This window comes from Leguminivora glycinivorella, chromosome 2, assembly GCF_023078275.1.
Source record: "Leguminivora glycinivorella isolate SPB_JAAS2020 chromosome 2, LegGlyc_1.1, whole genome shotgun sequence".
Lineage (NCBI taxonomy): Eukaryota > Metazoa > Arthropoda > Insecta > Lepidoptera > Tortricidae > Leguminivora > Leguminivora glycinivorella.
Genome location: NC_062972.1, coordinates 23,312,758 through 23,327,944, shown reverse-complemented (window position 1 = coordinate 23,327,944; position 15,187 = coordinate 23,312,758). Strand labels below are relative to the sequence as shown.

Genomic DNA, 15,187 nt, shown 5'->3' with positions numbered 1-15,187 from the left:
AAATCCAAATTTGAGGTCATAGTTGGCGATGAACGAAGTAAAGTCATTCAAGAAAAAGGAGATGCATTTCACAAAGACTGTCTTGAACGCAAGGTGTAGTTTCCAGCATCTTTAAATGATTTGGGGCTGTATGTCGGCACAGGGTGTGGGATGTCTGCAATTTATAGATGGAACCGTCAATGCTGAGAAATACAAAAGCATCTTGGATTAGAGTTCACTACCGTCTATAAGAAAGTTCAAGTATATAAATGGATTTACTTTTCAACAAGATGGTGCCTTATGTCATACTGGCAAGACAACGATGGAGTGGCTCAAACAAAAACAAATTCCTACCATATCATGGCCATCCAGCAGTCCAGACTTGTCTCCCATAAAAACTTTGTAGTGGTAAATGAAGAAAAAGTTGCGAAAAGATCCTTCTAAATCCAAAGCTGATTTTAAGGAGAAACTTGTGAGTGTCTGGAATGGAATAACCCCTGAGGAGTATAGACAGTTGGTAGATACAATGCCGCTCAGAATTAAGGCCGTTTTAGATGCAAAAGGTGACGCCACCAAGTGGTAGTTGTTCTTTTCTGCATCGGCTACGCTGAAGACGAACATTTTTGCGAGTGTTACATTTGGTGAAATTATGTTTTTTTGTTTACTAGTGAGGAAAATTGTTAATTTATGTTTTGAATAAATAAAATATGCATTATAAGCTCTCTTGTTTTTATGTTACATGTTCTACTAATCATCTAATTCATCCTGAATTTTGAGGTCGAAGTTAGGACATAATACTTTTTTCATACTAGACGAAATCATTTGCATTGGGGCTCGTACTGCTGCCTTTATAGCTTAGAGTGACTAGCACTAACACGCAGCTTTACGCTCTCACTTTATATGCCAATTATCGGTAAGACTTTGACGCATCAGTATCAAAGAGCGATGGACAGATATAACAGCGATTCGCTACGGATTTTGAGCTATTGACTCCTCGGCTAGGGTGACTACATCGTAGTCGCAATAGAATTCTGGCCACATTTTCAATATTACCTATTTTTAATTCCAGACACCGTGCGCTGACGGTGTCACTGGCCACAGCCGGCATGGAACTGACGGATACTCTGGAGTTGCGCGCGCGCTCCGCTCCGCGGCCGCTGCAGCTGCCGGGACTGCCTACTAAAGTGTTCGTGTATGCCACTGGCGCCGGTTGTGCCACTGTACAGGTATTCTCACAATTTAATTAAATCTGTCTGTATAGATAATGTAATTCACGAAGACGAGTGCCTCTTTAGGTATATCATTTTATGTATGGTTACATTTGACAAATCTGGATGAGGGCTCATTGACGACACGAACAGCTAGAGTCTAGCTCAGACTTCTAGCCTTCTCATGTTTTGGGAAGCCTTTGTTTCTTCTTGTTGTTGTTTGAGGTTAAAACAAATAAGAACTTGTTCTACCTTCAAAGGCGTAGATGGTCACCTTTTACATACTCGGACCACCTTTGGAATGTAGATCTATGGTTTTCTTACAAATTTAAGGTTAAGGAAGGCCATCTCAACTGGCGGGTAATTTCATACGGGTACACTTGACATATATGGCACCCGCGATTCTGAGGTCACACATGGCACACTAGTTAGCAATGTAAAACATGAAAAAAAAAACGGTTAGTTGGAATTATCCACCAGTCGATATTGCTGCCCTGTTCCTGAATCAAAAACTTTACGCTAAAACTTTTTTTGCAGGGTACCATAGCATACTCTACGTATACACCGAAACCAGAAAACGCCCTGCTTAATATACAAGCTGCAATTATTGAAGAGATCCGACCAGAAAGAAGTAGCTTAGAAGATTTACAAGGAAATCTACCAACTATAATCGTCAAGACATGTTTCAGGTAAATATTCGAATTACCTCACACATTTATATCTAAGGTTATCGATATTTAGAATGTTTTACTAATTTCGTTGTTGTTCGTTGTAAGAAAGTCCTGTTATATTTATTTATTGTTGCTTCTTTTAGGTGGAAAAATAAAGAGCGGTCGGGCATTCTGCGTCTCGAAGCGTCTCTATTTTCTGGTTATGAACTACACTCCGTCAACCCAGTTGTTCTTGACGGCGCAACGTTTGCTGATTTGCACTATGGATCCAGAGGAGAGTCTGTGTGGTTCGTCTTTGCTAATGTAAGTATCTATGTTGTTTATTGTTTTTATATTGTTGTTATTACAACGAAACATGAACTATCTAATCTTATTCTTTAACATTTCAGATAAGCTCAACCTGTCCAGTCTGTGTAACCTACGAGGCAAGATCGAAATTCATAATCAGCAGTCTACGTCCTGCCTTTGCTAAAATCTACCCCTCCACTAGACCCGACCTCGCTGTTGAGACATTTTTCCACGCAAGACCTGGCAGTCCATTATTACGAGGAATCACGGATGACGACTTCATTACTTGGTTTGACAAAACAGAACTAGCAAGCCTGAAAACAAATGCTAATATCGATAATATTTGTGAATGTGGACGTATATGCAGTAGAGACTATGAATTCAAAAAAAGTATAAATGAATCTATTAAGTATAAAAAACCCACTCAGAAACAAGGAAAAGGAAATTCTGCATTTGTAACTACAACAAAGACTTTAACTACAACCGAACAAGAAATTTCTACTCAAGAACCTATTCCTATGAAACAAACAATTACCACTGGCCAAGAATCTACTAAGCTAATATCAACTATTGGAAAAGAAGACACTACCGAACAACATACTCCTACAGAACATTTAACAACTGTTAATCAACAAGTTACTACAGAACGGTCTCAGGAACTTATAACAAAAAACATACAGACTTATCAATATCGGAAGCCAAAACTCAAGTGCCAACTGTAAAGGAAATTCTACTAGGGCAAGTTACTACTTCGCAATATATTCTCAACACTAATTTACGCGACAAAAATGTTAAACAAGCAGATAATCCTATTATTATAGCGACAGCTATGTACATAAATAAATCACATGACGAAAAGATCGGAAATGATATTTTACCGCTTACACCTAAAACGAATGGTGAACTAATCGTTCAAAAGATACCTAAGTCTAACATTATTACCAAAAAAGAAGAAATTAAGAAAAAACCTCTTCCCAGGCGCAAAGGTACTCTAAAGGCTACTTATGGTGACAAACAAGACAAATTCTTCATAAAAACTAAATCTAATATGAATATCACAGTAGCAAGTACTACTGCCCCTTTACCCCAGGTCAATATATCGAAATTACCAATTAAACCTATAGCACATCTGTACACAAGTGATGACGTTAGTGCAGTTATTATAAAAAAGAAATCAGACATAAATACAGAAATACCGCCACTTAAAACAATCCACCCATTTTTTGGGTATTTGTCTAATGTAACACTATTGCCTACTTCTGCTTTAACCAAATCGTTGGCACCACATACTATAACTGCAATAACTAACAAAAACATTAAAACAATGCACGACAGAACTATTAAACCTAAAACCAAAACGCAATTAAAGAAGCCGGCAGTTAAAACGACTTACAATATCTCAGAAATTAGTGCAAAAAATGACACTGCTGACGAAAGCCAGATAAATAACACAAAGAATAAAAATGTTTCACTAGACAAATACTACACAAAGACATTAAAATCGATCAATAAAGAAATCCATAAAATACCATCCACACCAATATCTGAGACTTCAAAAACTTTAGCTGGAGTACCTAAAGCAGATATCGCTCCAGAAAATCGGGGTGGTTTTGAAATTTTGGATAAAAACAGTCTGTGGGAACTCCTAAAGGAAGGCCCTGATACTGAAGCCTCCAAATTAGATGATAAGTTACATGTGCATAACAGACTTAATTCCCTGGCACAAAACATGTCAAATTCAACTCACTTTGAGCAAAAAGGTGATCAAGATGTGTCAAATGACAATCGGTCATTATAAACTTTATTGTTATATATTGTGTAAGGCACAAAGATGTCAGCGTAATAGGCACAAAGATGTCAGCGTAATATTTTTGTAACACACTGATGCCATTTAGCTTATCGAAACCCTGTACTGAATTAAAATTGTTATTAATAATTGGTGTTCCGATCGATATGCACTCAGAAACTCCTGACGCACTCAGTCTTATTGTTGATTGTTAGAACGATGTATTTTGCACTCATTGTTTATATACTTTAGGAAGTAAATGTGTGTCAATGTAAATATTAAGAATAAGGTATTTTAACATTAAGAAGCGCGCTGTGTGACTTAAAATTAAGTAAAATCTGAGAATACTATGATTTATAATCATTGCTCAAAGCCCTAGATAAGCTTTTATTTCGTTTTCTGTAGTCTTTTAGATGTTAGCTTTGCCAAACTAAAATTAACTGTCGCTTCGTAGTGTTCCAGGAATCTAGAGTAAACGCTGAAATGAATAGAGAGCTAGGATTGCTAATGACTCGTAGAGCGACAGATCGTCGTTTTTCCCGGTACTAACGATAATTTTAGAATTTATATAGATCTATTTACCCGGTTGTAATCTTAGTCCTTAAAATAGATATTATAGTTTGTAAATATCAGAAGCCAAACTGAAATTATTGTGACTGTAACCTGAAATAAGATTAATTCCCAATGAGTTTTCTTAGTCTTACCTTTTAGTATAAATATAAAAAATAGTGTCCTAGAGAATGTAATTAATGCTAACGCCCCAGAATCTCCATCCGTCTAATCTATCGTCTTCTGTATCTATTGTATGTAAAATGTAGTTTCTTACCCTAGCTGTATTTGTTTGAAATTGTAAATTAATAACGCTATAAAAGTATCTAATTTATTAGGTACAGTCGCTACCAGCTATATCGGAACTGCGAAAGCGCTCACAAATATCGGAACACGGACTCTATCCGATCCGATATCGGATGTAGGACCGATATCCTATACATTTAAGCCGCCATCTTTGATTTTTGCCTTTGAAATCCTTCCGATATCGGATCGGATAATGTGAAAAAACGCGCTAACGCCTTGACAATAAATAAATAATAAAAATAAAATAAATATTATAAGGACATTCTTACACAGATTGACTGAGGCCCACGGTAAGCTCAAGAAGGCTTGTGTTGTGGGTACTCAGACAACGATATATATAATATATAAATACTTATATACATAGAAGAACATCCATGACTCAGGAACATATATCTGTGCTCATCACACAAATGAATGCCCTTACCGGGATTCGAACCCGGGACCGCGGCGTAGCAGGCAGGGTCACTACCGACTGCGCCAGACCGGTCGCCAAAAGTCGGTAAGGCCCTGAGGGCTCTGCATTATCATGTAAAAAATCTTGCTTTGAAGAAATATTGTTGTACCCACTGTGTTTTAAACTGATTTTGTTTACTTATTACGGAACTGCAGTTAATCGAGCTAGTTATTGAAAGAGCTAGTGTTATGATTATGACATCTTGAATAAATAAATTACCTCTTATTAGATCATGTTGTTTAAAACAAAAACAGTTAAATCCTGAAGAAAGGGTATAAAAGTCAGAACTGAACAATACAGGTTTAGAACAATACTGGTTTAGTTTCTTCCTTTGGGAATAAATTATATTTTGTTAATGACATAATTCGGTAAACAAGTTCTTGTTGTAAAGATTGTATTACGACACTACTGATCCGGAGTGATCCTATAACTGCAAAACAACATTTCGATTTTCGTATTGATATAGGGTCTAAATCTCTGTATTGACCAACGTTTATTTTATTTTCCAAAAAATATTTTTAGCTATTTCTCTTGAGAAACACTAATTTGAAAATCACTAATATATTTTTTTTGTTTATGTATTTAGAAAAGTGGCAGTTTTCACTTAATAAATAAAAATTTGATACTAATAAGTGACTCAAGATCGATGTTTTCAAGCAAATATGTACGTTTCAAAAATCGTTTTTATTTTTTTTAATACTCGCTTTTTAATTGTCCAATATTTGTTTTCGCTTACATTTTATAATGATTTTTCTCCACTTTGACCAGAATGAGACCTAAGTGGATTGCCATTATAATGAGATACAAAAAAATTGACAATCGATATGTCATTTACTTTAGGTGGTTTCGTTGTTTATTTAACTATACTATACCAAAAACAAACAAATTAGTAAGTAATTAAAGCTGCCTACCTACAAAAATGTCAAATTTAAAAGTAGTATATTAGTGTTTTCTTCAGATAGTGGCATGGCTTCAAAGTGAAAGTTATTGGTTTATTTAAATACAGTAGTTTAGTTACATACTTACCTACATCATAAAAAAAAAATAGACACAAAACTTGCTGCTAAAAATGCTGTGCTTATTTTAACCTGTTCCTGCCCACCATGTAGGTACAGTTTGAGGTATTGAAATTTAAACCAAATTATTTAATAAATATGGTAGACTTTCTTTACCTACCTAATTAATAAAAAAAAAAATAGATTCAAAACTTGCTACTATAAATGCTGTGCTTATTCTAAGAAACGCTTAAACGTTTGTATCCCGCACTAACGTATTTCAAAATTATTTCACCAATTGCGGACCAATAAAATTTACTTTTAGTACCCAACAGTAATGTTACAGACACATCCCTATTGGTTTGAATTCAATTAACATTGAAACTTTTTCCAAGTTGCTGTTACTTCGGACAAATTACTGATCTGATAAATGTGTTGGCGACTGGCTGGTGCGCGACCTCCTTCATAGTTTAAAATTATGTCACTTTCAAAAACTGTCCTCATGTTATGAAATATAATCAATCGGTAGTCAGTCTGCCTTCTGTCACGAAACTAAGCTTGTGTTTGTTTACCAATAATTAAAATTAGTGCATTTATTACATGTTTTCATCATTTCACGTCAATAATAACAGTCCACAACCCCGCTAGCTATTAAAATGATAAATCTATTTATCATCATTGCGAGTATGTTTACAATTTTGTCTTCTCTTTTCGTTGAGAAGTAACGATTAAGAAAGTGTCTGAGATTTTAATTCTACTTTCACGTTTGTGTGTCTGTTATCGCATATCTTAGGCTCAAAAACGAATAAAGTTTTATTTATTTATTTAAACTTTATTGCACAAATTAACAATAACAAGTACAAATGGCGAACTTAACGCCTTAAGTCATTTTCTATCAGTCAACCATTGGGCAAAACAGAAATAGTCTGGTGGACGCCATTATAAAGCCAGTATGAGATTTTAATGATTAAATACAAGTTGATTATATTATAAAATAAACATATATAGATACAATAAATGAACTTACATACATATTAATATATACGTAGATAAATAAATGGACCTAGTGCAAATAAAGGCTTACGCAACTTGCTTTATAAAGAGAGTTTACTCTGTGCTTGCCTGGTTTTCGAGTTTGGGTAGATTATTATCTACAAAGAATTTTTATTGATTTCCGTTAAGATTAGGGGACGGTTCTTTAGGTAAATTACAATTAATTTCTGTAAGAAAATATTGTCTTTTCTCTTACTGTTATCGAGTTATTCAGGGAATGAATTTAGTGGCTCAGTAAGCGTAGTAATAAAGGCTGCCTTTGTAATTCCTTATCATTATTTATTGTTACATGTGTCGTCATTTACTTGAGACTGACTTTATAATTTATAATGTATGAAAACGGTTAAAAAAAAACCTTTTTTCTGATTTAATAAGTGATTTGCCGGGTGGTTCCTGATAGGGATCCTGACGACTGTCAAATTTAACAAAAAAAAAGTGTTTTCATATCAGCGGGTTCGTTTAGAGGCGTATTTAGTTATTTGTGAGCAGTTTAGCCGCTCCGAGATATCTGATGGTGACTGTAGATACTAGATAGATTGAAAATAAAATAAAATCCACGATACTCAATAAAAAACCAACACTCATAAATTTCACAATACTATCGAAATGCGTGAAATGATTTGTCGAAGAAACTTATTGCCCAACGCTATCTTTGTCGTTGTTGATTTACAATTTCCATTTTGTAGTGAGACTGATTTTGATATATTTTGATGTGTGCTTTGAGCCCTATAAAAATACTTATTAGATTTATATTTGTTAGCGTCTTGTTTAGTTAAAAACAACGTTTTTCCTACCTAAGCCAAATTAAACAATAGGTACATTGTTTTACCTATATGTCTATTCCTGAAGCCTGCTTTGTCCTAGTCAAATATGGTGTTTACATCTTCTATTTTGTTTGTTCTGTTTTCATCTTATATTCTTATGACTCTTATGAGACATAAATAAAATAATTTGTACTTGCTGGAGTTATATATTTTTAAAAGACGCTGTTTAATTGTTACACATATTTGTTTATCTATGTGTAAATGTATGGTTGTATAAAACTAGGTGCTTGAGCGAAGGATTCTCGTCAATTTGAAACTTGTAAAAAATATTTCACAATGTAATGTATAGTTTTAATGAATACATTAATTAGTATTTGTGCTTACCAAAATAAGCTAGATATTCGTTAAGTTACTTTGATGTACTGACACAAATTAATAAATAGTAACTATTAAAATTATTACACCAAGTCACTCACTTTGTTTTATTTTTCTACTCAATTAAACCTTTCAACAAAGAGGAATGAGGAAATCTCTTTCCGTAAAAAAAAGTCTGAATTTTTATCTCTATTAGACGCTAGTAATCAGTTCGCCCCGTTGTTGGTTTTTAATTTTATACTAATTAGTTTTACATGTCGCCAAGTATTTTTACTCAATTTTGATTCTCAACTGATGAATTGGAAATAAAGCAAAAACGAGTCGTAGCTAATCATATGCAGCAGTCACAATGACAGTGTTGCTTACGTGATGTTTGTCAATGATTGTTAATACGGTTCAACTGAAGCCCACTATCCGTAGTCTTGTCTGTCCTACCCCTGAGAGCAATTGCGAAATCGGAGGCGCAACCCTCGCCCGCTGTGATGGAGCGCGGAAACGACGAAGGCTGGCCAGCAAAGGCGACCAGGGTGGCTAGCCGAATGGCACAATCGCTCACGAAACGCTCACGAAACGAAGCGCTAGTAGATATCTATCTCTATCGCGCTTGCGTATTGGCGCGACAGAGCCAGCGGCGTATCGCTTTCGTTTGGCCAGGTGCCGTAGCCGAATGGCATTTCTGCGACGCGAAACGAAAACGAAACGCCACGAAAGGTAGTCTTGTTCTGTCGCGCAAATCCGCAAGAGCGATAGAGATAGATATCTACGATCGTTTCGTGAGCGGCTTTCGGCTACGTACTCAGTACGTCGAAGATGTGAAGCTGAATGTAATGACAATGACCGTGCTTCGTCATGCATGTCGTTCGCAGCGCCGAAGCCACCGAAATCCAAAAGCCTTCCCCGCTACATACCTACGTCCTGAATAAGTCCGAATTCCAGTTTTAAAGCTGTTACTCGTACCTCACGTGCGGTAAATTATGGAAATAATCTAATCAAAATGCCCCTAATTTGCTGGTCAACTTATTTATCGGCTAACGCATTTGTTATCTATAGGGATCAGTTAAATTGTAATCCAAAATGAAATTACCTCTTTTATAACTTACCCAAATACGTTTATAATATATAAGTTTAAATAATAGAACACTTTCTGCCGCAAATATACCATGAAAATTCATATTTAGCAGCTCAGTTTGACATTAACTGCGAACTAGTATATAATAGTATTTTATACAATCGTGATATAATACAAAGCTTTTCAGTCGAGTACCATGTTTAGGCCACGAAGCTTTGCTGAGTGGCCTAATAGTACGGTACGAGAGTGAAAAGCTTAATTATATCACTATTGTATACAATACTTTTTCTACGAGTCATCATCTTCATCATCAATGGACGGAAATATCATCATTCATGCAAGTTAAAATTAATGTTAATAGCCTCGTTCACCGTTGTATCAACATCGAATTACCTAGCAACCAATTGTTTGTAATAACCGTCTCTGATTGGCCGATCACGTGACAGATAAAAAAAATGTGTTTCAGATGCCGACAAATTTGCCAGGTATCGCAAATTAGTATAGAAATTGTATGATGTTCTATTTTTGAAATTATTACAGTTAACTTAAAGTCAACTATAATGAGATTACATATATTATTATAGTTGAGTCGGAACTGCCATAGAGTATCCAACACTGAAAAGTTAGCACTTATAGTTTAGTCTGTGGTGTCCTAATTGACAGATTACAGTCGACGAGTAGAAAAAAGTATTTGCAAACCTTTAGTTACTGACCAAGTAGGTATCCATTTTAGTTGACCAAATATAATATTATGTTTTTGTTCATGAAAATCGAAATCGGTTCGCAAATCGATTAAACGACAACCATTATTAATATGTAAGGTAACGGACCCAATCATTGACAGATTAAGATAAAATGTTGCCTGGTTTTGATATTTCACTGATACCTACATGTAAAAAATCTACCGCTAAGCGTGTTAAAACTTGAATGTCTTATCCTTCTTTTACATTTAAATAAATAAATCCATACTAATATTATAAATGGGAAAGTGTGTGTGTCTGTTTGTTTGTCCGTCTTTCACAGCCAAACGGAGCGACAAATTGGCGTGATTTTTTAAGTGGAGATAGTTGAAGGGATGGAGAGTGACATAGGCTACTTTTTGTCTCTTTCGAACACGAGCGAAGCCGCGGGCAAAAGCTAGTAATAAATAAATAATAATTTGAAGCGTATTTTGTTTTATGAGATAGGAGGCAAACGAGCAGACAGGTCGCCTGATGGTAAGCTATCACCGCCGCCCATGGACACCCGAAACACCAGAGGTGTTGGATAATAGATAGGTACCTAGTCCTATTGGTTTCTTCATAGTTAACACATTAAAACGAGGTGTTTTTTCCAGTAATGGACAGTGAAATAAGTTTAAAATTTTACTTTTAAAGCCAACTGATACTCAATGTGTCAAATTTATACCCCAAATAAAATTAGTTTGGGTTATTTTAACATAGGATTGTTTCTTGTAAATTTTGCTTACGTAAATTGTTCCTTGTCCATCATAGGAGGTACGCAATTTTCCGGTTCCGGTTATGGACATTCGCAAAATAACACCATTTCTTTATATCTTTGGAGTAACAAACTAGAATGTTTTATACCTTATCTTATGGTTAATGCAGTAAGTAAAACTCATTCAAGTTTACATCGAGTATTATTTTTTTATTATTTTATACATGAACTCAACTCTCTTAGCAACATTACCAAGAATTCGTCATGATATTTTTTTCAGTAAACCGAAGACTTTTATCTTGCCGCCAAATCCTTCAGAAAAAAAAAACCGGCCAAGAGCGTGTCGGGCCACGCTCAGTGTAGGGTTCCGTAGTTTTCCGTATTTTTCTCAAAAACTACTGAACCTATCAAGTTCAAAACAATTTTCCTAGAAAGTCTTTATAAAGTTCTACTTTTGTGATATTTTTCATATTTTTTAAACATATGCTTCAAAAGTTAGAGGGGGGGGACGCACTTTTTTTTCCTTTAGGAGCGATTATTTCTGAAAATATAAATATTATCAAAAAACAATATTAGTAAACCCTTATTCATTTTTAAATACCTATCCAACAATATATCACACGTTGGGGTTGGAATGAAAAAAAATGTCAGCTCCCACTTTACATGTAGGGGGGGTACCCTAATAAAACATATTTTTCCATTTTTTTTTTTGCACTTTGTTGGCGTGATTGATATACATATTGGTTCCAAATTTCAGCTTTCTAGTGCTAACGGTTACTGAGATTATCCGCGGACGGACGGACGGACGGACGGACGGACGGACGGACGGACGGACGGACAGACAGACATGGCGAAACTATAAGGGTTCCTAGTTGACTACGGAACCCTAAAAAACGAATCAAATGAAACTTCAAAATTAAGCAGCTCTATGACTCTTGTTTATGGTACAATGCCGTCAGTTTTTAGAAACTTATTTTTAAGGATTTGTGTTGTTTAAGTTGTTTTGTCCATAATGGCATCACTGTCTATTATAGGGTATTTTACATTATTAGGTTTAATTATTAGTTGGATCAGCAAAGTTTCGAATTACAAAACTTTTTCTTTTACAGATTAGGAACATTCTTCAGATAGAACGTATACTTTTCTTTTTGAAGATCTTCTTGATTTCATTTGATTTCTTTACAAACAATGAAATATGACAAGGCTTATTCAAATGGCTGAACTCAGAAAATTGACCTGTTTTTACGAGGTATACTTGCGAGTTTCCAATCTGATGAATCTATTTGGTTTATTTCTTTGATTTATCAACGTTTGAGGCTGATTGTGTCTTTATATCGTTTTATTGTATTGTATATTTGCAGAACACACACATCACTACACCTATGCATCCATTACCTCGCTTGACAAATAGGAAAATCACTATAAGTGTGCCGTTCAGATTTGAGGAGTTCCGTTTTGATCATCATCGGAAGTTCCATTGCACCAAATGTCACTGTTCTAAACGTAAACGCAAGCTGTTCTTATAAAAACACAAAAAATCACCATAAGATTTCAGGAGTTCCCTCGATTTCTCCAGGATCCCATCATCAGAACTGGGTTCTAATAAAAATGGGATCAATCTGTATGCATATACATATGCAATCAATCAAAAAAAATTCAAAATCGGTCCAGTAACGACTGAGATATCGTGGAACATTAAAAAAAAACATACCTACAGACGAATTGAAAACCACCTTGCTTGAGATTTGGAGCGGCGGTTAAAATATTTCCACTTTAGGCGTTAATTAGGATTTTACTATAAAAACATACCCTTTCAGTACCAAATAAATTATTAATAAAAATAAATACAATGCAAACTGCTTGAACTGGTGATCTATTCAAATAGGTTTTCTCTCTTCGGCCGGAAAATATCAAATTTCAGGCGACTGCGTTTAAACGAAGTTACCGCTTCCCAGCTCCGTCGAACAGAAAAATAGTATACTTGCACACCTTTGCCAGTAAATAAGAAAGCCTCAGATCACATGTTTGTTGGCTTCGGCTCCGCCTCGGTTGACAATTATTATGATCTGATACATTTCTTACTTTCATGTGCTAGGTATGTAATTTACTATTGATTGATCTCATCCATCCATCCTCCTTGCGATATCCCGGCATTTGCCACGGCTCATGGGAGCCTGGGGTCCGCTTTGACAACTAATCCCAAGATTTGGCGTAGGCACTAGTTTTTACGAAAGCGACTGCCATCTGACCTTCCAACCCGACGGGTAACTAGGCCTTATTGGAATTAGTCCGGTTTCCTCACGATGTTTTCCTTCACCGAAAAGCGACTGGCAAATATCAAATGACATTTCGCACATAAGTTTCGAAAAACTCATTGGTACGAGCCGGGGTTCGAACCCGCGACCTCCGGATCGTAAGTCGCACGCAATTACCGCTAGGCCACCAGCGCTTACTATTGATTGATCTATACCAAAAAATATTTATATGTATACGATTTACATACTTCATACTAAGCATCGTACTTCGATTTTTTAGCGCTACCTAATAAATTAATACTATCATAACTACACTGATGATGCCTACAATTTTTTTTTCCAAAATGTGTATTGACGTGATATCATGATTTTAAAATAAAGAAATACAGGGTGTAAACCTAATTCGGGCGAACCTCTTAACGGTGGTGAGTATAGGACATAATAAATGGAATTAGATAACTTTTACTTAAAATTGAAATATTTTTTTTATCCATACAAATTAATTCGGCCCGCAACGTAATGCAAACACACTCGCGTTTAACGCTCGTTGACAGTTGTCATTGATTGTCATCGCAACAACGTTTACAGTACATTGCTGCTGGGAATTTTTTCAAAATTTCATTATGGGGTGAAAATTAAGAGTAACTCAAAAACACCTCTTAATTAATGATAACAATATTGAATTATATGCCTGGTTTCATTTATCGCCCTTATTAGGTTTACGCGCTGTATATCATTCATTCATTCATAATTATAAAAAATAAAAACACGCAAAAATATTTGGGGAAAATATGATTTTGGCCACTTCCAGGCTGCGAAAAGCGCCATAATATAGTTTTAAGCCTAAAAGGCCCATACATTTCAGGGGTACGCTTTTTTGTCGACGTCCTTGAGTTCATCTTCTCTCAGACTGTCTCTACCGAATGTATCATATCGCGTTGCCGCGTACATGATGCATTCTGCTAGTAAGTGTAAGCTTGTCTCCTCCATCCCACAGTGTGGACAGGATTCGTCACAACTAATACCTATAATCTTCATATGTTTATTGAGTGTTGTGCCCCGTAACGATACCGGTCAACACTCTTAGACTGTTCTTACCTAGTTCCAGAAGATACCTAGTTCTCCTTTTGTCTCTACCTTCTATCATCGTCTTCGTCTGTCTGCATCTGGTCTCTCTTTCCCAGTCTCTTTGTTTTATCCCAAAGACTCCCTTCGTGACACTTCTATGCTTCCTATCGAGTTGAGCTCCTCCCTACACTCTTTCACAAGGGATGAGGTCACTGATGTTCTCTTCAGAGCCTTTAGTGCCGCTTGACTGTCGGTGTATATTACCACGGCTCCCTCTTGTTCGTCGTTCTCTTTTATTATACGTACACAGCGTGCTATTGCACACACCTCTGCTTGAAATACACTAGCGTATCTAGAGGGAGTATTATAGAGAGTTACTGTCGAAGTAAAATGTGTAATCACAGTGCATATACTGCCATCTCTTGACACAGGCTTAAAACTTTTGAACCTCAGTTTTGACAATTTGGTCCATAATCTTAGCTCGATATGTGTTAAAATGACAAATATTAATATTAGCGCCATCTAGCTGAGCGTACCCCAAAGGTATAATGCCATCTAGCCCACCGTACCTTTTTCTGTATGGTACTGAGGTACGTTTTTTTCTTAGACTTTATCTGTCTATACGTAGTTATATTCGTCTTTGGTACGGAAATTTTGATTTATAAAGACTTCGCTTTTCTTCTTTGTTCTACACCTATACAGAGCCCATATACCAAAAATCACCGCCGGGCGCCGGAAATCGGACAATATTTAGAGGTCGCGCTCTGTGGCAACTTTTGTCTGATGAAGTTAGTATGGGCGCAGGAGAGGCTAGAAACAAAACATATGTAACTTTTTGTAGGAGGTGGTTTAAAAGTGATTTTGATGAGTAGTTTTTATATTGAAGCAAGTTCTTCTTTAAAATTAGTAGTAGACGTGATATTTAGTTTC

The 15,187-nt window shown here is 35.8% G+C and overlaps 2 protein-coding genes across 2 annotated transcripts in view; both read left to right on the top strand.

Annotated features, from left to right (window-relative positions):
* Positions 1–2,868, top strand: part of LOC125242256 (C3 and PZP-like alpha-2-macroglobulin domain-containing protein 8) — a 206,645-nt gene extending 203,777 nt beyond the window's left edge. The window contains exons 22-25 of the mRNA XM_048151000.1: positions 1,049–1,205; positions 1,725–1,876; positions 2,002–2,161; positions 2,248–2,868. Of these exons, the coding sequence (XP_048006957.1) occupies positions 1,049–1,205; positions 1,725–1,876; positions 2,002–2,161; positions 2,248–2,868 (1,090 nt within the window). The remainder of the gene's footprint in view (positions 1–1,048; positions 1,206–1,724; positions 1,877–2,001; positions 2,162–2,247) is intronic.
* Positions 2,832–4,984, top strand: LOC125242257. The gene has a single exon (XM_048151001.1). The coding sequence runs from the start codon at positions 2,976–2,978 to the stop codon at positions 3,942–3,944; it is 969 nt and encodes a 322-aa protein (XP_048006958.1). The 5' UTR covers positions 2,832–2,975; the 3' UTR covers positions 3,945–4,984.
* Positions 4,985–15,187: the final 10,203 nt, after the last annotated feature.